Below are 20,313 nucleotides of genomic sequence, written 5' to 3' on the forward strand. Positions count from 1 at the left end.
AGGAGGGGAGTTTTAATCAGGGGGAAGCCCTGGGGAGGGTAGGCCAATGACTCTAGTCCAGATGGGTCATGTGAGCAACCTCCTGTCATATTTCTTTGTGCTGAGGTTTGCCTGGCCCATTTAGGAGACACGATATCAGCCCAGCTGGTCGGGGTTGGGAAGCCTGTTAGAAGGGATCCCCAAATTGTACAGTTATTTCAGCGGAAAGAGCACCCTGGCTCAGAATAGAGGCCCTGGGTTCAAATTCTGCTTTGGAAGCTTACTCCTTGTGTGACCTTGGGCAAGTCACCTCCCTGGGTTTGTTTCCTCACCTGTAAAATTAGGAACTTCGATTAGACAGCTTGTAAGGCCCCAGATGAGTCTATGCTTTTATCATCCTGTATTTGATTCACATTTCTGCCCCAAGAAGCAGTGGGGGCGGAGGGTGTCACAGAATAGGAAGCCAGTCTTAGACTCAGGGAAACCTGACTTCAAATCTAACCACCTACACATAGTGGCTGTGTGACATCCCTTTACCTCTCTGTGTCCCAGGAAACTCTCTGACAAGTTATAGATGAATCTCTATCTGCATCAGCAGAGAGAGGATGCACACCAGAAATTCCCAACTTGGATGAAATAAAAATCCACATTTAAAAATACACCCCAGCAAAACCCAGAGCTTCAGCCTGGGCTGGCCTTCAGTGTCCCTTGATAGGTCCATCCACCACTTCCTCTTGGGGTTAGAGACCCTCATGGTTTCTGCTGTGTCAGTGCTCCCCCTGCTGACAAAGATCAAATCCTCAATGCCCTGATAATTTGGTTCAATGAACATCTTTTCATTAAGCACCTGCCATGTCCCGGGGTCATGGGGACACAGAAACAAAAATGAGCCAGGCCCTGCCTTCAGTGAACTTACGGTTCTTCATGAGTTACGATGGACAAGAAGTTCTCCCCTTCCCCCCTCCAGTGTGCTGGTGAGCCTCTGTCCATTCGGAGGGGTGGGTCCTGCATAACAGAGGTGATCTGTCCCTAGGCTCAGCCTCTGCAGCTTGGTTGGACTTGGCAGATTCTTGTGCTCCACAGGCCTGGCCTTTGAGATGCCAGGTTGATCCTCGTGCCGCTGCGAGTCATCAGAAGAAGTCTATAAATACACCAGAGTTGATCCCATAATTTTTCACTGTTCGAATGTATTTGTTGTTTCTGTTAAGTCATTTTTCAGTCATGTCTGACTCTTTGGCAAAGATACTGGATGGGTTTTTAATTTCCTTCTCCAGCTCATTTTACAGATGAGGAACTGAGGCAAACAGGGTTAAGTGACTTGCCCAGGGTCATCCAACTAGTAAGTGTCTGAAGCAGGATTTGAACTCACATCTTCCTGACTGTAGGCCTGGGGCTCTATTCACTGTGTCATCTAGCTGCCTGTTTGGCAGCTATTTTGTACAGATGGGTCTTTTTTTTCCCCTTTGTGTGATGGAAGGCTTCATGATACAATGGGTAGACCACTGCCTTTGAAGTCAGAGAGATCTGGGTTCAAATCCTGACCCTTGACACTTATTTGCTGTGTGACCTCAGGCATGTTGATTCCCCTTTCTGGGCCCCAGTTACTTCATCTTTAAAATGAGGATAATGAGCCTTGGTAGGGGCAGGGGCACCCAGGAAGGGAGGGTCTGACTGGATGACCTCTGAGGCCCCTTCCAGGCCTATTGATCCCTGGTTCCCATGAAATAGCAGTTGCTCACAAGACACCCTGATTTTCTTCCCTGCAGAGAAGGGCAAATACCTGGCTCTGGATCTGGGAGGGACCAATTTCCGGGTCCTCCTGGTGAAGATCAGAAGTGGGCGGAGGTCAGTGAGAATGTACAATAAGATCTTTGCCATCCCGTTGGAGATCATGCAGGGCACGGGAGAAGAGGTAACTCTCGGCACGAGCCTTGGCGGGCCCCGTGTTGGGCTAGGGTCGCCTCCCCCACCTTCATGTGACGAGTCTCCCCTCTCCCCTCCCTGCAGCTGTTCGATCACATCGTGCAGTGCATCGCCGACTTCCTGGACTACATGGGCATCAAGGGAGCCAACAGCCTTCCCCTGGGCTTCACATTCTCCTTCCCCTGCCAGCAGACCAACCTGGACAAGGTAAGGCCCAGCCTCTGTTAGCCTGGACTGTTCTTTATCCTTCTTCCACCCAGGAAGGTCTCACAGGCACTCCTGAGTCATGGCTGATGCTGCTTAGGGAGGCCAAGCAGTGACCTCAAACGTCATCCAGCCTAACCCCTCACCTGACGTAGGAGGGGGAAACCGAGGCGCACAAAGCGGGAGTGACCTGTGTAAGGTCACGTAGCCACTGAGAGTCAGAGGTGGGATTCAATCCCTGAGTCTCTGGGTGTGGGGGGAGGAGGAGGGAAGGACCTTGCTAGGCACCAAGCAGAGCAGTGACACCAAGGGTCAGGGCTAATGTGTGTGTATAGGATAGAGCATTTATTAAGCACTTTCTGTGTACTTTGGGGCAAGCAAAATGATCCCTGCCCTCCAAGAGCTTACATTCTACTAGGGGAAGACCCCATTAAGGGCAGCTGAAAAGGAGGCATCTGGGTGCAAGAATTGGCATGGGTGGAGATGATGGGCAAGGGCTATCAGAACCCAAGGAGTTATGTTCTATGGAAGAACATTGGTATCAGAGTAGAAGGGAAAGGGGAAGCGGGGAGAATTGTCTGTTAAGTGCCTTCCCTGTGCCAGGCACTGTGCTAAGCCCTGTTCCGAAAGGATCTGCCTGGATCCACACAACTTCCCTGGGAGGTTGGTGCTCTTGTAACCTCATTTTACAGAGGAGGTCAAGATGAGACAGATGGGTCAAGTGACTTGCCCAAGGTCACACATCCAAGTTAAGACTTGCAATACCTTCCTTCCCCTTCTTCCCCTGGTGAATTTTTCCTCATCCTTTACAGTCCAGTTCCAGGAAGACTCCCCTAATCTCCTTGGTTTACAATAACCTCCTATAGAAACTCCCTTTATAAAACCTGCTTCACTGATGTTATATTGTGTATCAAGGGTGTGTGTGTGTGTGTTTTAGCTCCCTCTTAGCCTAGGAGTGGCATAAAGACAGGAATCAGATCTTTTCAAACTGTGCATCTCCTTGAGTGCTCAGCCAGGGTGATGTACACAGTAGGTGTTTAATAAATCTTGCTGTAATGAATCATAGCATTTCAGTCAGGGAGTAAGGCACCCTAGTGACTCAGTGTCTTGTCTTAGTCCATCCCTCACAGGAAGGCTCCGGAGCATGGAGGCCTCTAGCATCAAGCCACTGCTGTGGTTATTTTTTAGGGGATGCTGAGGATTAAATCAGTCCAAGTGCAGATTGTTCTCTGCATAAACACCAGCAGTATTCTCCGTTATCACCACCATCTCTCCCCTTTTTGGGGAGAAGTTCTGGCTCATAGCCATGTTCTCGATTATTCTTCTAACAGTCAGGTAGAGCAGGGACAGGGATGGTCATTTCCCACTTTTCAGAGGGAGAAACCGAGGCCTGGGAATTATAGTGAAGACTTGCTAGAAACCACATAGGTCAGTGTCTGAGTTAGGACTTGAACCCAGATCCCTATGATCCTAGGTCCTGGGCCCTAGATTCCCTCTCCACCTCATACACAGTTAACTGAGACCCAGAATATCATGTGGAACTTTCTTTGTCTTTCTAAAAATGTTCATGGATGGACCTTCCCAACTGTAATGAAAGCATCATTACATTGTCCCTCTTGGAGCCAGTGGAGACTCCAGAGGTCACTTGTCCCAGCTTCTTTGAAGCAGAAATAACACTGTGGGCACACCCTGAAGCTCTGTCCCGGGGTCTCTTCCCTTCCCTTGCTATGTCCTCTTTCTCTGAGTGGTCTCAGCAGTTCCTGTGGGTTCAATGATTTTTCCCTGTGCAGCTAATTCCCAGCTCCATCTACCCAGCCTTAGTCTCTCTTCTGAGCTACAGCCCCGTGTCACCAGCTGCCTTTTGGACATTTCTAACTGGACCTCCTATAGGCACCTTAAATCCAACATGTCTGAAAACAGCTTCCCCTCACACCCACCCCTTCTCCTAACTTTCGCTATTTCTGTCAAGGGTGTCAACATCTTTCCAGTTACCCTGCTTTGGAACCTGGGAGTCATCCTCAGCTCTGCCCTCGCCCTCACCCCTCATCCTCTCAGGGGTCAGATTTAGTTTCTATTTTTCACCACATTATCTCCATTCTCTCTCTCTCTCTCTCTCTCTCTCTCTCTCTCTCTCTCTCTCCCTCCCTCCCTTCTCTCTCTCTTCCCTCTCCCTTCTCTCCCTTTCCCTTATCTCCCTCCCTTCTCTCTCTCTCCTCACAGTCATCACCCTAATGGCCCTCAATGCCTCTTTCCCTTGGATTACTACAACCCTGGTATCCCAGATCTTTGTGCCTTACCTTTCCCAATCCATCCTCCACACACCCAACCACTCCACATCTCAAACTTGTTGAGTTAATCACAGTCTGACCCTTGGTGTAATCGAGGTCATGATGAGCTATATGGTCACTGGGTAGTTAATTGATTGATTTTTCTGTTGTTCAAATTGACTTCTTGGCTTCTCTTTCAGGGGATGCTCGTAGAGTGGACCAAAGGATTCAAAGCCACAGATTGTAAAGGGGAAGATGTCGTGGACATGCTCAGGGAAGCTGTTAAAAGGAGAAATGTAGGTGCTGGGCATCCTTACACAGACACCTGGACCTTGCCCTCTTCCTGTTCCCCTCGGCCTCATTCCCCAGCTCTCCAGGTCCCACTTCCCCTGAGTGCCTCCAGCGCTGGCCCATCCCTCTGCACAGCAGTGATGGGAGGGAACCTTGGGGGCTGCCTCGGCCAGCTCCCAGTGCTCATTGCAGAACTCCCTTCGGCCGTAGGAATTTGAACTGGACATTGTTGCGATCGTCAATGACACCGTGGGAACCATGATGACCTGTGGCTATGAAGACCCAGACTGTGAGATCGGCCTCATCGCAGGTAAGCCTGATTTCATCTTTTACAGAACCTCCTGTGCACCGGAGCTGGTCTGATTGCTCGGTTCAACGGTTCTTGCCACAGGACCAGAAGGTTAGGGGTTTGCTACTGTCTCTGAGCTGCATCCCAGCTCCTACACAAAGCTGCTTGACTCTGATCCTGGGTTTCCTCACCTGTAAAATTGGGTAAATAATACCTGGGCTACTTACCACCAAAGCTGCTGTCAAGAAGGTGGTTTGTAAACCTTTACACCTTTGTGGATGTGTGAGTTGTTATTTTATTGTATAGGTGGCAAAACTGAGGCACAGAAGATAAGTTGCCCAAGCGTGTATATCCTAGAAATAAGGTAGCCAGGACCAGGGTCTCAGATCTGATTCTTTTTTTTTTCCCCCAGGGCAATGGGGGTTAAGTGACTTGCCCAGGGTCACACAGCTAGTAAGTGTCAAGTGTCTGAGGTCGGATTTGAACTCAGGTCCTCCTGAATTCAGGGCCGGTGCTTTATCCACTGCGCCCCCTAGCTGCCCCTCAGATCTGATCCTTTTTTTTTTTTTTAGTGAGGCAATGGGGGTTAAGTGACTTGCCCAGGGTCACACAGCTAGTAAGTGTTAAGTGTCTGAGGCAGGATTTGAACTCAGGTACTCCCGATTCCAAAGCCAGTGCTCTATCCACTGTGCCACCTAGCTGCCCCCAGATCTGATTCTTAATCCCAGCAGTGCCTGGGGCCCTGTAGACCTGAGGTTCCTCACCTAAGGTCTGTGAACTTGTTTTGACAGATAGATAAATGGATAGATAGAATGATTGATAGATGCATGAGTAGATTGGTTGATAAATGGATATATCGATAGATAAGATGAATGGATAGATGGATGTATGGATACATAGATGAATGGATAGGTGAATGGATAGACAGACTACTTCAATAGAATTGGTTTCCCTTGTTACCCTGTGTTTTACTTCATACATCTAAAAACACTATTCAGGGAAGGCAGCCATCAGCTTCACTAGCCCGCCAAAGGGGTCCGGGACACAAAAAGGGTTAAGAACCCTTGAAGTAAGTGAAGATGCGGGGCCCCTAGTGGGAGCCTTGTACAACGGGGAAATGTTGGTTTTTGGAGTCAGAAGATCCGGATTCCAAGCCTGCCCCTGTCATCTGTTACCTCTGTGAAATTGGCAAAATCACCTCCCTTTTCTGGAACTTCGATTTCTCATCTGTACAATGAGAGCTTGGCCTCAAAGGCATCTGAGGCTCTTCCCTGGTCTCTAGGATCTTTTTATCCTTCCTTGCCTTTGAGGGAAGAGAAAAACAATTCAATTCAGTGGACGTGTGTTAAGTGGCTTCTCTGTGCAAGACCCTGTGCTAGTCTCTGAGGTTATGACAGAACCAGGCATGCACACGTGCACACACATATACATACATGTGCACATACACTCAGAGGAGCAGTGAGTTTGCAGATCAGGACCTGAGCAGGTGTCCTAGAATCTTGGAATCCTAGAGGATTGGAAGGAACCCAAGAGAATACCTGGTCTAATCTGCCCCTGGCTTCATAAGCCTTGCAGGGGGAAAACTGAGGCAGATCATAGACCTGAGAATATGTCTAATCCAACCCCCTTTTATAGACGAGGAAATTCGGTCCCAGGGAAGTTAAATGATGGGGTTAAGGTCACGCAGGACTCCAAACAGCCTTCTTTTCTCAGCTAAATGACCAAGCTCTCAGGCCTCACAACAAGTCAAAATCAGATCTCTCTTCTCCTTTTTCCTCTGAGCAAAGGCTGCTCCCCTAGTTCCTTCATCACTTGTGTTTGTTTTGTACAACACCCTTTCAATTGGACTATTGCCTTGGAGTCTCTCCTCTTCAGCCCAGCCTCACCCCAGCTGCCAAAATAATCTTCCCAAAGCATAAGTCTGATGCTTTAATCTGGCTCTGGGGAGCACCACGTGTGACACGTGGGACACCTGAGACACCTGGTTCTGTGTCATGGAGGTGAGTGTCTCCGGGGCTCTTTAAGGCCAGACCCCAGTTGGCCCTGTCACACAAGAAAGGCTCAGAGTCCATGCCAACTAATGGATTATTTGAGGACTGGCCCAAGCTCATCACATGAACAAACACTGGGCATCTAGGCGTGGACTGTTTGGCCTTGGCCATTCATGAAACTCCACCGCAGTGCAGAGTGTTTGTGCCCGGTGTCTGAGGCAGGTTCATCCAAGCTACTGACACAGCAGATCCTCAGAATATCAGGGAGTCACTGAGGCTGATGGCCACTGGGTTTAACTTTCAGGAACAGGCAGCAACGTGTGCTACATGGAGGAGATGAGGAACATCGAACTGGTAGAAGGCAATGAGGGCAAGATGTGCATCAACACTGAGTGGGGCGGCTTCGGGGATAACGGCTGTCTGGACAAGATCAGGACTCAGTATGACGCTGAAGTGGATGAGGGCTCCCTAAATCCTGGCAAACAAAGGTGAAGCAGAGGTGGCTCTGAGGAGAGCTTCATGCATGGGCTGCATTCACGCCCCTCCAGATAAAGAGGAGGCTGGCAGGGGCAGGGGAGAGAGCGCTGGACCCGCATTTAGATCCCAGTTCTGCTATTTGCTTCTTCCTGTGTAACCTCCAGCAAATCGTTTAGTTTACCCGAGCCTCAGTTTCCCCATCTGTAAAATGAGGGGGGTTCTGAGGTCCCTTCCAGCCCTAAATCTATGAACTTGAGGTCTGGCAGGGTTGAATTGGGGTATAGTCCAGGAACTCCCTGGCTTACTCACTCCTCCAATAAAGGGAATTTGAAGCAGACCCTAGTGTCTTAGACAACAATCTTTTATTTATTTATCTATCTATCTATTTATTTATTTGGTGAGGCAATTGGGGTTAAGTGACTTGCCCAGGGTTACACAGCTACTAAATGTCTGAGGCCAGATTTTGAACTCAGGTCCTCCTGAATCCAAGGCCAGTGCTCTATCCACTGCACCACCTAGCTGCCCCTGGACAACAATCTTTTGTGTGTGTGTGTGTGGGGGGAGAGCAATGAAGGTTAAGTGACTTGCCAAGGGCCACACAGCTAGTAAGTGTCAAGTGTCAGAGGCCGGATTTGAACTCAGCTATTCCTGAATCCAGGCCCAGTGCTTTTATCTACTGTGCCGCCTAGCTGCCCCCGACAACAATCTTTTAAAAGGTGGTTGCCCTTCTATTTGTATTTTTAACAACCCAAAGTATAGGAATCAAAAGATTTTTATTTAATGTGATAACATTTATTTGTAACCAAAAGCTGACATTATATGTAATGGATAAACATTAGAGACTTTGCCACTAAGAGCAAGGGAAAAGCAGGGTTGTCGACTCTTACCACTCCCATTCAGAATAGTCCTTTAAGTCCTTGCAATAGCAATAAGAAAAGAAGAGGAGATGAAGGAGTTAAGTACTAGCAAAGAAGGGATTCACAAACCTCTTTTTTGATGTATTATTATACTCAGAAAAGTCAAGGGACTGAACAAAAACGTTGGAGATAATAGATTGACTTTCCTTCACTAATTCCACCCAACTCTGATACCTCATCATAGTAGGGAGATGAATCAGGGTTTTTAAGGGCTATACCAATGGGTTGCAAGCTGGGGTGAAGGGGGTCCTACTAAGGTAGAAGGGCTCTGAGTATGGATGTCATCAGCATAGCTCCATTTAGAGAAGTCTTAATTACCAGGTTAAACAACAGGAGAATTTTCTTTTCTTTTCTTTTTTTTTAGTGAGGCAATTAAGGTTAAGTGACCTGCCCAGGGTCACACAGCTAGTAAGTGCTAAGTGTCTGAGACCAGATTTGAACTCAGGTACTCCTGACTCCAGGGCCGGTGCTCTATCCACTGCACCACCTAGCTGCTCCGAGAATTTTATTTTCAACCACTGCTGCTCAAAAATGGGTCTGGAGGGGATACATTTATATAAACACTATTTACACATCTACAATTAGTTGCAATTACTCTTGTATTAGTAGCTCACATTTCTTTACTGCATTGGAGTTTACTGTTTCCTTGTAACAACACTGTGAGATGGATAGATAGAGCATCTACTAGGGACTTAGTACACTGGGAATACAAACACAAAGCAAAGAAGACATTCTCTGCCCTCAGGAAGCTTACATTCTGATAGGGGTAGACAACACATAGAGAGGAGCTGGAAACATAAGAGGCACCCCCAGGGTGGCATGGCTAGGGATATGAACAGCCAAAGTGGGGTGGAGTAGAGTGGAGACAGCATGGCGGAAGATGTCCAGAAAGTGCGAGAGAGACAAGGCAATAATTACTACCCCCATTTTACAGACGAAGAAACTGAGACCCAAAGTGGGTTTAATGACTGGCTTGAGGTTGCATTACTTTTCATGCTACTTGGTTCACATGACCCCTGCCTCCCCTCCCCCCCATTTATTCTTCCATGAAAAAGATATGAGAAGATGACCAGCGGCATGTACCTTGGGGAAATCGTGAGGCAGATCTTGATCGACCTGACCAAGCACGGACTCTTGTTCCGAGGGCAGATTTCAGAGCGGCTCAGGACCAGAGGCATATTTGAAACCAAGTTCCTGTCTCAGATAGAAAGGTAATGACTCTGCTCATGTGTCCCCCTTTCAGCCTTTCTGGGCCCTAGGGTGGGGCTGTGGTCAAGAGTGGCGAGAGATCGGGGAATTGTGCCCATGGCACAAGGGTTCTTTTAAAATAAACCTCTCCTCTGGTTGCCTCCGATGGATTTTAAAAACATGCATAATAGTAATAATAAAAATAACTTATGGTTCTTTTTGTTTTGTTTTTTTGGTGGGGCAATGAGGGTTAAGTGACTTGCCCAGGGTCACACAGCTAGTAAGTGTCAAGTGTCTGAGGCCGGATTTGAACTCAGGTATTCCTGAATCCAGGGCCAGTGCTTTATACACTGTGCCACCTAGCTGCCCCCCTTTTTGTTTTTTGTTTGTTTGTTTTTGTTGTTTAACTTTATAAACTCTTTATAAACTCATTGATCAGTCACAGGATTGGAGATCCATGGCTAGCAGGAACCTTTGAGGCCATAGAGTCTGACCTCCTCTTTTACAGATAGGGAAAATGAGGCATGGAGAAGTTCAGTCACTTGCCCAGGATCATACAGTATCTGAGGCAGGATCTGAACCCAGGTGTCCATGATTCCAAATGCAGCACTTTATCCTGCATATTCTCACAATAACCACAAGAGGTCCCCTTTTAATGTGAGAGGTTTAATCAAATTGTTCTCCAAATACCTAGACCAATTGCTCTGGATGATGGGTTGGAAGTGATGAGGAGAAGGTGTGGGTTCAAATTCCAGTTGTTTTTGGTCAAGTGCTTCCAGGTCATCTATAAAGGGCAAAGATGGGGACTGGGCTTGTGATTTAAGAGCAATAGGGAACTCCTGGAAAGGAAAGGACAGTCTTCTCAGGCCTCAGTTTCCCTATCTTTTTTTTTCTTCGGGGCAATGAGGGTTAAGTGACTTGCCCAGGGTCACACAGCTAGTAAGTTTCAAGTGTATGAGGCCAGATTTGAACCCAGGTCCTCCTGAATCCAGGGCCAGAGCTTTATCCACTGCGCCACCTAGCCGCCCCCTCCTTATCTTTCTATTGAAGGGGTTGAACTAGTGTCTTTCTAAAACCTCAGGATGTAGAGCAAGAAGTGACCTGAGAGATCATTGGGTCCAATCCTTTTGTTTTATGAAATGGGAAATCAAGTCTTCAGAGGAGTGAAGCAATATGTCCAAGTCCCTGGCTCGGCTTGGGAGTTCTGTGATCCATGCAGGTTCCTTCTAGGGGCAAGGAAGCCACCGTGTCCCTTGGGAGCTGCTGGAATGGTCTTCCACATTCTAGTCACATTCTCTGGTCGATCTGGGATCGCATCCAGGCAGACATTCCATTCCCCTCAACAGTACTCACAACCCACGGTCCCTGCCCATCATGGGAGTCTCCTAAGTTCAGCACCAGGGATCTTCTCCACATGCTAAAGGTCTTCTTCACCCATCTACCAGATTGCAGCACCAACAAACGCCTTTCCAGGCCAATGCTGAGGGTGGCACACCTGTTTTCAGAGAGCTTGGCTACTCCTGTGTGGGAGGCATGTCTAACTGGAAGGCCAGCAGGCTGCTTTCAGTCATGTTTGACTCCTACCCTGCTGTGTAGGGGATGAAAGGAAGGAAGCTACTCCCCTCCCAGTCCTGCTGAAGAGACTGGAGGCGTGAAGTCAGCAGAAAGAGCACAGATCTCAGATCAGGAGATCGGGGGTTGGAATTTGGGCTCTGCTGCTTATTGATTCAGGTTGTTGCCTTCTCTGAGGGGCTTGGTTTGCTCATAGATAAAGTCAAGACATTCTGTTAGATGTTCTCTAAGGGGCATTCCAGCTTAGTGAGAGAAGAACGCTTGACCTTCAGTCTCACATCTCCAACTCCCTTTCAGACATCTTGAACTGAATGTCCAGGAGACCTTTTTTAAATTTTATTTTATTTTTGGGGGGCAATGAGGGTTAAATGACTTGCCCAGGGTCACACAGCTAGAAAGTGTCAAGTGTCCTAGGCTGGATTTGAACTCAGATCCTCCTGAATCCAGGGCCGGTGCTTTATCCACTGTGCCACCTAGACATCCCCAGTAGATCTCTGAAAGTCAATATGTCCAAAATGGGGTTCACTACCTTTTCCCCTTACCAGACCACCCTATGAAGGGGACCAAGGGACCATCCAAGAATCTCTGGTCGTGTATGGCTTTTAGCAAGGGACTAGAGCACATGTGTCCCTGAAAGGGGCCAACTCCTTGAGAACAGGCTTCACTCCGTGGGAAGTGCTCCTAGACCCAGTCGATTGGAAGCCCCTGGTTACCACATCACACAGAAAATAAGGAAGGAGTAGCAGATGTTCAGACTCTTGATAGTCTATGAATCTTATCTAGACAAAGTAAACAGCCTAGGCACGGTGGGCACCGTCACTTAAGGATGGTGAGCTGGGGCAGAGCTGCCACTTGACCTGAGCCTCGGAGGCATTCAGATTCCTCTTGGCAGGGGTTGGAATCTCAGCTCTCCTCCCAGGTTCTAGGCTCAGAGCAGAAGGGCAGACTCCAGGCCCCTCACGGGTCGGTCAATGATTAGATTCTTTTCCTCTCTTTGGCTGTGACCTGTCCTAGTGACCGGTTGGCCCTCCTCCAGGTTCGGAGAATCCTGCAGCAGCTGGGCCTGGACAGCACCTGCGAAGACAGCATCGTGGTGAAGGAAGTATGTGAGGCTGTCTCCCGGCGAGCCGCCCAGCTGTGTGGGGCAGGCCTGGCTGCCATTGTGGAGAAGAGACGGGAAGACAGGAACCTTGAGCACCTGAAGATCACAGTGGGCGTGGACGGGACGCTGTACAAACTGCACCCTCAGTGAGTATCCTGAGAGGCTTAGCACAGCGCCAGGAACACAGCTGGTGCTTTATGAATGCTTCTTGACTTCACTTGCCCAGTGTAGGGGGAAGCCAGGAGACCTGAAATTAAATTCTGGTTCTTCTATTGATCAACCAAGCAATCACTCAGTTAACAATCATTTATTAAGTACCTACTATGTGCCAAGCACACAGTAGAGGGTTCTGGGGATGCAAAGACAAAGATGAAAGCCCCTGCCCTCAGGGAACTTATACTCCGTCAGAGGAGACCAGATGTGTGTGTGTGTATGTGTGTGTATTCAGAGTAAATATAGAACAGAAAGTGCTGTCCTGCAATACAAGCTCTCCATCACTCATCTCTAAAGCAGGAGTCATAGCAGCTTACATTGCCAAGGCTCACTAAACTTTCCCCCAACAACTGCTGTACTTGGCTCCCCAGCTATGACCCAGAGGTGTCCTTGGGCTCTCCAAAGCCATGCCAATGAAGGGCAAGCTTGGGCAGGTTCTACCAGGCTGAAAAAGCTTCAGGAACAGGCCTAGTGACATCTAAGGGTCTGTTGTTCCAACACTGGACTGGCCAATAATAATAGATAATGGCTAATAATAGCTATCCCTAGGTTGGGGATAGAATGAGGAATTTTATCCGTCTCAGCAACCCTCAATAACTGTCATTCTGTATTTATTGGTGGAGGGGAGCAAAGGGAAGCCGCGTGATACATTGGAGTCAGAGGACCTGAGTTCAAATTTCACATTTAATGTTTACCATCTTTGTCAAACTACTCAACCCTTCTGGGCCTTAATTATGCCAAATGGGTGCAGTATCTTTTTTTTTTTTTAAGTGAGGCAATTGGGGTTAAGTGACTTGCCCAGGGTCACACAGCTAGTAAGTGTCAAGTGTCTGAGGCCAGATTTGAACTCAGGTACTCCTGACTCCAGGGCCAGTGCTCTATCCACTGCACCACCTAGCTGCCCCTAGGTGCAGTATCTTTTTTTTCTTTTCTTTTCTTTTCTTTTTTTTTTTTTGCACAGGGCAGTGGGGGTTAAGTGACTTGCCCAGGGTCACACAGCTAGTAAGTGTCAAGTATCTGAGGCCAGATTTGAACTCAGGTCCTCCTGACTCCAGGACTGGTGCTCTATCCACTGTGCCACCTAGCTGCCCCCCCAACTTCCTAAATAGAAGCCTAAATTATAGAAAGTTCCCCATCAGCATTGATGAGGGGAGGTTCTACACTGGGAATCCCCAACACCTTTGCAATAACAGATCTAAACCAAATTAAAAATTGAATCTTAGTATTGGCTTGCTGAGAGATTGCATGTCTGTTGTGCCAGGGCTAGCCTAGATAAGTTCAGGGAGCCTCACCACCAGGCTGTCCAAAGAGGGATGAATTTTTCAGCCATGACAATTCTTAGAAATTGATTATTATTATTGTTTTACCATCTCACATAGATGTAGCATATTAATGTTTGCAAAGCTCTTTAAACATACTCTCTCACTTGATGTTCACAACAATCTTGTAGTAACGGTGCTATTATTAGTCCTATTTGACAGATGAGGAAACTGAGCCTGAGAGAGGGGAGAGGACTTGCACAGAAGTTGCAATAACCCAAGACCTTTGAATCTGAGCCTTTGACTCTGGCAGATGTCCTTTCAGTCCCCATACTCACCTGGTGGCCCCAACATCCGGTCAAGTGAATTCATTGCTCGGCAAAACCCTTCTGATGGTCCCAAAGAGCCATTAGGCCATGGGAGCGAGCTGCTGGTGCTTGGGCATGGGGCTCATTCACAAACCAGCTTGAGTGAGAAAGGGAAGCTCTTATGCTTTCTCCCTTTACAATTTTCCGTAGCTTTTCTCGGATCTTGCGGGAAACTGTCAAAGAGCTGGCCCCTCAGTGCGATGTGACGTTCATGCTCTCTGAAGATGGGAGTGGAAAGGGGGCTGCCCTTATCACGGCCGTGGCCAAGAGATTGCATCTGAAGAAGGACCATTGAGAGCTGGGAGGAGGAACATCAGCTGTGATCCTTTGCTAACCTCCTCCCCTTGGGAAATAAGTAGAGGACAGACCGACGGGTCCAAGCTGCTCTTTTTGGCCAATAGAGGGAGCCCGGGGCCTGGGCTACTTGTCTTGGTCTTGACACGGCCCAAAGAGAAATCTCTGGGGTTATATGGATTAGAGGTGCAAAGGGGTAGGTAGCCATTGTGAGCCCTCTGTGGGACATCCTGGAGCAGAGTGTTCCTGGGAGACTGAGTCCGGGGCTTTGCCCAATTCAGTGGATGTTGAAAACCCTTTTACTTCTTCCACAATTTAGAGCCAACAGAGCTTAACCCGAAGAAATTAGATTATTCGGGGCTGTTTCATGCTGCTTTCTTCTGCTGAGCTTTGTGTGATTCCAGCCACAAAATGGCAATTCTAGCTCCGTCCAGGAACTTCATTCCCCACACACAACCCTTTGCCACCGGCCATCTCAGAAATCTTTCTCAGTGAGTAATCAATCTCACCAGGCCAGCTCCTAAGGCCTGGGGCAGCTTCCTTCCCTTTAGATGTGAGCTTAATACTTGGATGCCTTGAAATTTATGACAAACTTCCCCATGGGGATGATGGACTTGCCCCAGCATCCTAGGGTTCCAGCAGTAAATTTTGTCCCCTACTTGTTAAAGAGAAATATCTTTAAAACTTTTAATTTTTTTTTGTTACTGTGACCTTGAGAAAACCCAGAAAATAGGAACCTTTCTATATACAAAGAAGAACAGAGAGGACTTGTCTATGAAACTCCTATTCCTATTGTATACAGCTCAGTTTTTCAAAAGCAAATAATAAATTTAACATGCTAGTTTCAAAGATGTCCTGATTGTGTCTACCTCTGAACTTCCCCTCTGATTGCTCCGGTGCATTTTAAAGTGTTTCATCAATGCTTTTTTCCCTTTCTTTTTCTTTTTGGGTAACAGAATCACTAATCCCCTCTAACATATACACACACCCCCAATTTAAAAAAATCTTCCCACGTAACAAACATTCATAGTTAAGAAAAACAAATTCCTGCATTGGTTGTGCCCAAATCTGTACATCATATTCCGTACCCTGAGTCCTTCACCTCTTTCAGGAAATGGCTAACACGGTTCATTATCGGTCCTCTGGAATTCTGCTTGGTCATTTCATTGATTAGAGTTCTCCAATATTTCAAGGGTGGTTTTCTTCCCATTGTTATAATGATTGGATAAATTGTTCTCCTGGTTCTGCTCATTTCCTTCTCTATCAGTTCTTTGCCACCACAAAAAGAGCAGCTATAAATATTTTTCTACACGTGGGTTCTTTTCCCTTTTTTATGATCTCTTTGGGATAAAGACCTAATAGTGGTATTGCTGGGTCAAAGGATATGCACAGTCCCATAGCCCTTTGGGCATAGTTCCAAATTGCTCTCCAGAATGGTTAGATCAGTTCACAGCTCCACCAACAATGCATTAGTATTCCAATTTTTCCACAGCTTCTCCAACATTTATTATTTTCCTTTTCTGTCATATTAGCCAATCTGATAGGTGTCAGGGTACCTCAGAGTTGTTTTAATTTGCATTTCTCTAATCAATAGTGATTTAGAGCATTTCTTCATCTGCAAACTGCCTGTTCATATCCTTTGACCATTTTTCAATTGGGGAATGATTTACACTTGTTTATGGGTTTTTTTTGGGGGGGGAAGGGCAATGAGGGTTAAGTGACTTGCCCAAGGTCACACAGTTAGTAAGTGTCAAGTGTCTGAGGACAGATTTGAACTCAGGTCCTCCTGAATTCAGGGCAAATGCTTAATCCACTGCGACACTTAGCTGCCCCTCTATTTTTTTTTTTTTTTAGTGAGGCAATTGGGGTTAAGTGACTTGCCCAGGGTCACACAGCTAGTAAGTGTTAAGTGTCTGAGGCCGGATTTTAACTCAGGTACTCCTGAATCCAGGGCCGGTGCTTTATCCACTGTACCACCTAGCCGCCCCCCCCCTCTATTTTTTTTAACTGGTCAATTGGGGGAGGGGGCAGCAATAGCCCACGGGCCTCCTTAGGTAGCAAGTTAATTAGCTTCCAATGTGAACCTTGTTCTGTTGCTGGGATTTAGTTGGAAGAACTAGCCTCCCATATCTACAGAAAGGGCATCCATTTCTTACCCTGTACGTGCTCAATTCTCCAAGAGTGTTATATATGTGAAATGTGGTTGGTCATGTATGTGTGGTTTCTCACCAATCCTTGCCTGAGATGTTGCTGCCCAGCCTCAGTGCCCTTCTGGGTGACTTGTCCACCTCTAGTAGCTCACAGAACAGAAGGTGACCCTAATGCGACGAAGCACTTTAAGCTGGCTGAAAGTTTCTCTATTTGCCAGTTAAACAACAGAGACTTGGCAGCTGAAGAAGCTTTCAACCAGCTTAAAGTACTTTATTATATCTATTATTTATTTGATAAGAGAATCAGGATTCAAAAAGATCTCCACAGGCTAGAATATTGAAAATGCTGCTAAAACAAAATTTAATTGGAAAAGAAAGGAAAATCTTATTCTTGGGCTAAAAAAAAAATCAACTCCCATAGTATAAGATGGCTAGATGGTATATTTAAAAAAGATCTGGGGGTTTTAGTGGGCCACAAGTTCAACATAAGTCAACAGTGTGATATGGAAGCCAGGAGAGGTTGGCAGGCAGCAGGCATGTGAAAATTTGTGAAAAAAAAGTTGTTCAGTCATGTCTGACTCTTCGTGACCCTTTGGACCATAGCACACTGATACCATCCATGGGGTTTTCTTGGCAAAGATACTGGAGTGGTTTGACATTTCCTTCTCTAGTGGATTAAAGCAAAGAGTGGTTAAATGACTTGCCCAGGGTCACTCAGCTAGTAAGCGTCTGAGGCTGGATTCAAATTCAGATCTTCCTGACTCTAGACCCAGAACTCTATCCACTGAGCCACCCAGCCACCTCTGCTGTGAACATACATACAAGCAGAAAGGCAGATAGTCCCTTACCCTCAAAGAGCTTATGTTCTAAAGAAAGACAGCATATACAAGAGAACTGAAAATCTGGGGAGGGGGGAGAGGTACCCAGGAAAAAGAATGGTGGTGAAGTCTGGAGAGACATGGAAGCCTGTGCCTAACCCCAGAGTGGGGGCCCCCAGAAGGAACCCACCCATGGGAGAACGGGATGACAAGGCAGCGGGATCACGGTGGCCAAGTCCTGAAGAGTCAGAACCATAAGCAGGAGGGGACATTTTGGAGCTGATGCAGCCTTAGAAATGGATATACTGTCCAGGCCGGAGGGTAGCTCAGTCTCCCTGTTCTCTGCTCTGTCTGACCACACCTGGACTGTTGGGCTTTGGACCCCCACATTTTTTTAGTGAGGCAACTGGGGTTAAGTGATTTGCCCAGGGTCACACAGCTAGCTAGTAAGTGTTAAGTGTCTGAGGCCGGATTTGAACTCATGTCCTCCTGAATCCAGGGTTGGTGCTTTATGTGCTACCTAGCTGCCCCCGACCAGCAACATTCATTTTTTTTCTTTTCTAGTTTTAAATCCTTTGACTGATTAGAAAGGTGGTAATAAGATGACAGGCCAAGGAGGGGAATAACTGGGGTTTGAAATTGTGGACCTGGGACTTGGGTGTAAGGATGTTTGGGAACCCCCAAGGTGAAGCCTTATCTCCTTTGCTTTCCTTGTGTGGCCTCAAGTTGGGGTAGAGGTTGGGGAAGAAGGCAAGGAATGGATGGGAGAGAGATCCTGGCCCAACTTCTTCACACATTGTACCAGGTAAGTAGCGTACCTGGAGTAGAACCCCTGGGGTTAGGAGATATCAGGTCTAATGGGTGAGTAACCAACACATCACAGATGCTCTTGTTAGGTGACACCACCTGAAAGAGAGCATCCAAGTGCCCTAGGGAGCCAGTGGGACCTGTGGCCTTGGGTGCTAGCCCCCAGTAGGAAGGGCCCAGGGAGGGCAGACACTGAGGGCAAGGTGGGCAGTGGGAGCTGTGCCAGGGGCATCACCACATTTGGGGTGTATGTGGGGGAATATGATGCGGGCAGCTGTCCCCAAAGTGGGACCCTGGTACCCCCGATAGCTGCACCTGGCTTGAGGTAGCCTGAATTACAGGGAAGGGCAGGTGAGGCCAGGAGCCTTGCTCAGATGAGAGAGGAGGGGGCTGAGACCTCCTCTGTGGTTCCCAAGAGCCCTACCTGGGCGGAGGTACCCTGCAGGAGGGGAATGGGCCGGAGAGGCCAGAGTACCCCCCTCTGCAGGAGAGGAGGAAGAGGACAGGGGAGAAGTAGGTGCCCCATGGCCCCCCAAACAACCCTCTTGCAACTTGGACAGGGGACCCAAGGGCCAGGACACTGGCTCTGAAGTGGAAGAGGAGGAGGAAGAGGATGGTCCTGGAGACTGGGGCCCTTCTGGAATATCCCCAAGCAAGGAATCAATACCGAAGGAGTTGATGGCCAGGTTGGGGCTGGGAGGCTGACAGGGCCAGCCACGGAGAACATAGGGGTCAGGTCCTTGGCAAAGGCTTTGCCCTGGCCACCCCTCCCCCCTCGACGGGCCACAGCTGTGCTGTGCCACAGAAGGGCCTCCGCAGGGATCTGGCTCATGTCTACTGCCCCCAAATTTCCCTTGGCTTGTGGCTTTTCTGGGTCCTTGGGCATCTTGTGGAAGCATTGGTTGGAGGAGAGGTTGTGCCAGATAGAATCCTTCCACCCTTCATAGTCATCTTTGAAGAAGGAGAACAGGACTTGACCCTGGTGAATGATCTGGGCCAGTCTGAGCCTCCAGGCTGGGGCAGCCTGGATCACCAGGACTATCATGGCCAGGTAGGTGGAGGGAGGCTTGTCATGCCCAAGGTATTTCTTCCTCCTTTTCTTCTTGCGGGGCTCTGGCTCTGGTTCTGGCTCTGGTTCTGGCTCTGGTTCTGGCTCTGGCTCTGGTTCTGGCTCTGGCCCTGGCTGTGGGGGGCCAGAGCTCGAGCCCCCTTGGGGCATGGTGGAAGGGAAGGACCCAGCACTGAGCATGGAGTTCCTTAGGCAGTGTTGGTCTAGGAAATTGGGACCTAGAATTGGGAGTTGGGGCCTGGGTGTATGGCAGCAGGCAGGCGGGGCCCTGGGCCTTTTATCATTCAGATGGAGAGGGGCCAACCAGCAACTTTCAATCCAGTGTTTCTCCCATGCTGGTCTCCCTGCCTTGGTTATCTTTCCCATCCCATAAACCATCCCAGCTTCCCCGATTCTACCAAGAGTCCGAGGTCCCTTTGTTTCCCATAGCCAGCTCCTGCAGCCAAGGAGAGCCAATTGTTAAATGTTCATTGTGTGCATTTATACTTTAGAAATCCACAAACACTACAAATCAGGGCTTGATTTATTGTTGTGTTGCTTGTGGCAACTTAAGAGAGTAATGGAGAAAACGTTTGCCGATTAAATGTAAATGTGTTGGGGCAGCTAGGTGGTGTAGTGGATAGAGAACTGGCCCTGGATTCAGGAGGATCTGAGTTCAAATCCGGCCTCAGACACTTAACACTTACTAGCTGTGTGATCCTGGGCAAGTCACTTAACCCCAATTGCCTCACCAAAAAAAAAAAGTAAACGTAAATGTGTTATATTTTCAGGGAGCCAATTGTTAAAAGCTACTGCTTCTTCTCTCCCAGCCATCTTCATAGAAGTAAAGACCTTGCCAAGTTCTCCTACCATCCAGTCTGTCCCTCCATAGGGGATCATGACCAGAGCCTTAGGCCTGGAGAAGGGACCTCAGAGGTCCATCTGATCGATGTCCCGCTGTCATTCTACAGGTAAGGAAGCCAAGGTCTAGGGAGGGGCAGTGACTCACCCAGGGTCACACAGGTAGTGAGTATTGGGCAATCCCCAGTCCAACATCCTTGTGCTATACCAGGCTGAGTTTGTGAGACATCAATGGGGCTGGGCTTCCAGAGAACCCTGGGGAAGGCTCCAAAGCTGGAGTTGTCCAGGCAACCTT

The 20,313-nt window shown here is 48.1% G+C and overlaps 1 protein-coding gene across 1 annotated transcript in view; it reads left to right on the forward strand.

Moving 5' to 3' along the window:
* HKDC1 (hexokinase domain containing 1) overlaps positions 1-15,131 on the forward strand; it is a 40,458-nt gene extending 25,327 nt beyond the window's left edge. Inside the window, exons 11-18 of the mRNA XM_043985026.1 lie at positions 1,746-1,891; positions 1,987-2,109; positions 4,574-4,669; positions 4,875-4,974; positions 7,249-7,432; positions 9,394-9,549; positions 12,113-12,346; positions 14,191-15,131. Of these exons, the coding sequence (XP_043840961.1) occupies positions 1,746-1,891; positions 1,987-2,109; positions 4,574-4,669; positions 4,875-4,974; positions 7,249-7,432; positions 9,394-9,549; positions 12,113-12,346; positions 14,191-14,335 (1,184 nt within the window). The 3' untranslated portion in view covers positions 14,336-15,131. The remainder of the gene's footprint in view (positions 1-1,745; positions 1,892-1,986; positions 2,110-4,573; positions 4,670-4,874; positions 4,975-7,248; positions 7,433-9,393; positions 9,550-12,112; positions 12,347-14,190) is intronic.
* Positions 15,132-20,313: the final 5,182 nt, after the last annotated feature.

Source organism: Dromiciops gliroides, chromosome 2 (genome assembly GCF_019393635.1).
Source record: "Dromiciops gliroides isolate mDroGli1 chromosome 2, mDroGli1.pri, whole genome shotgun sequence".
NCBI lineage: Eukaryota > Metazoa > Chordata > Mammalia > Microbiotheria > Microbiotheriidae > Dromiciops > Dromiciops gliroides.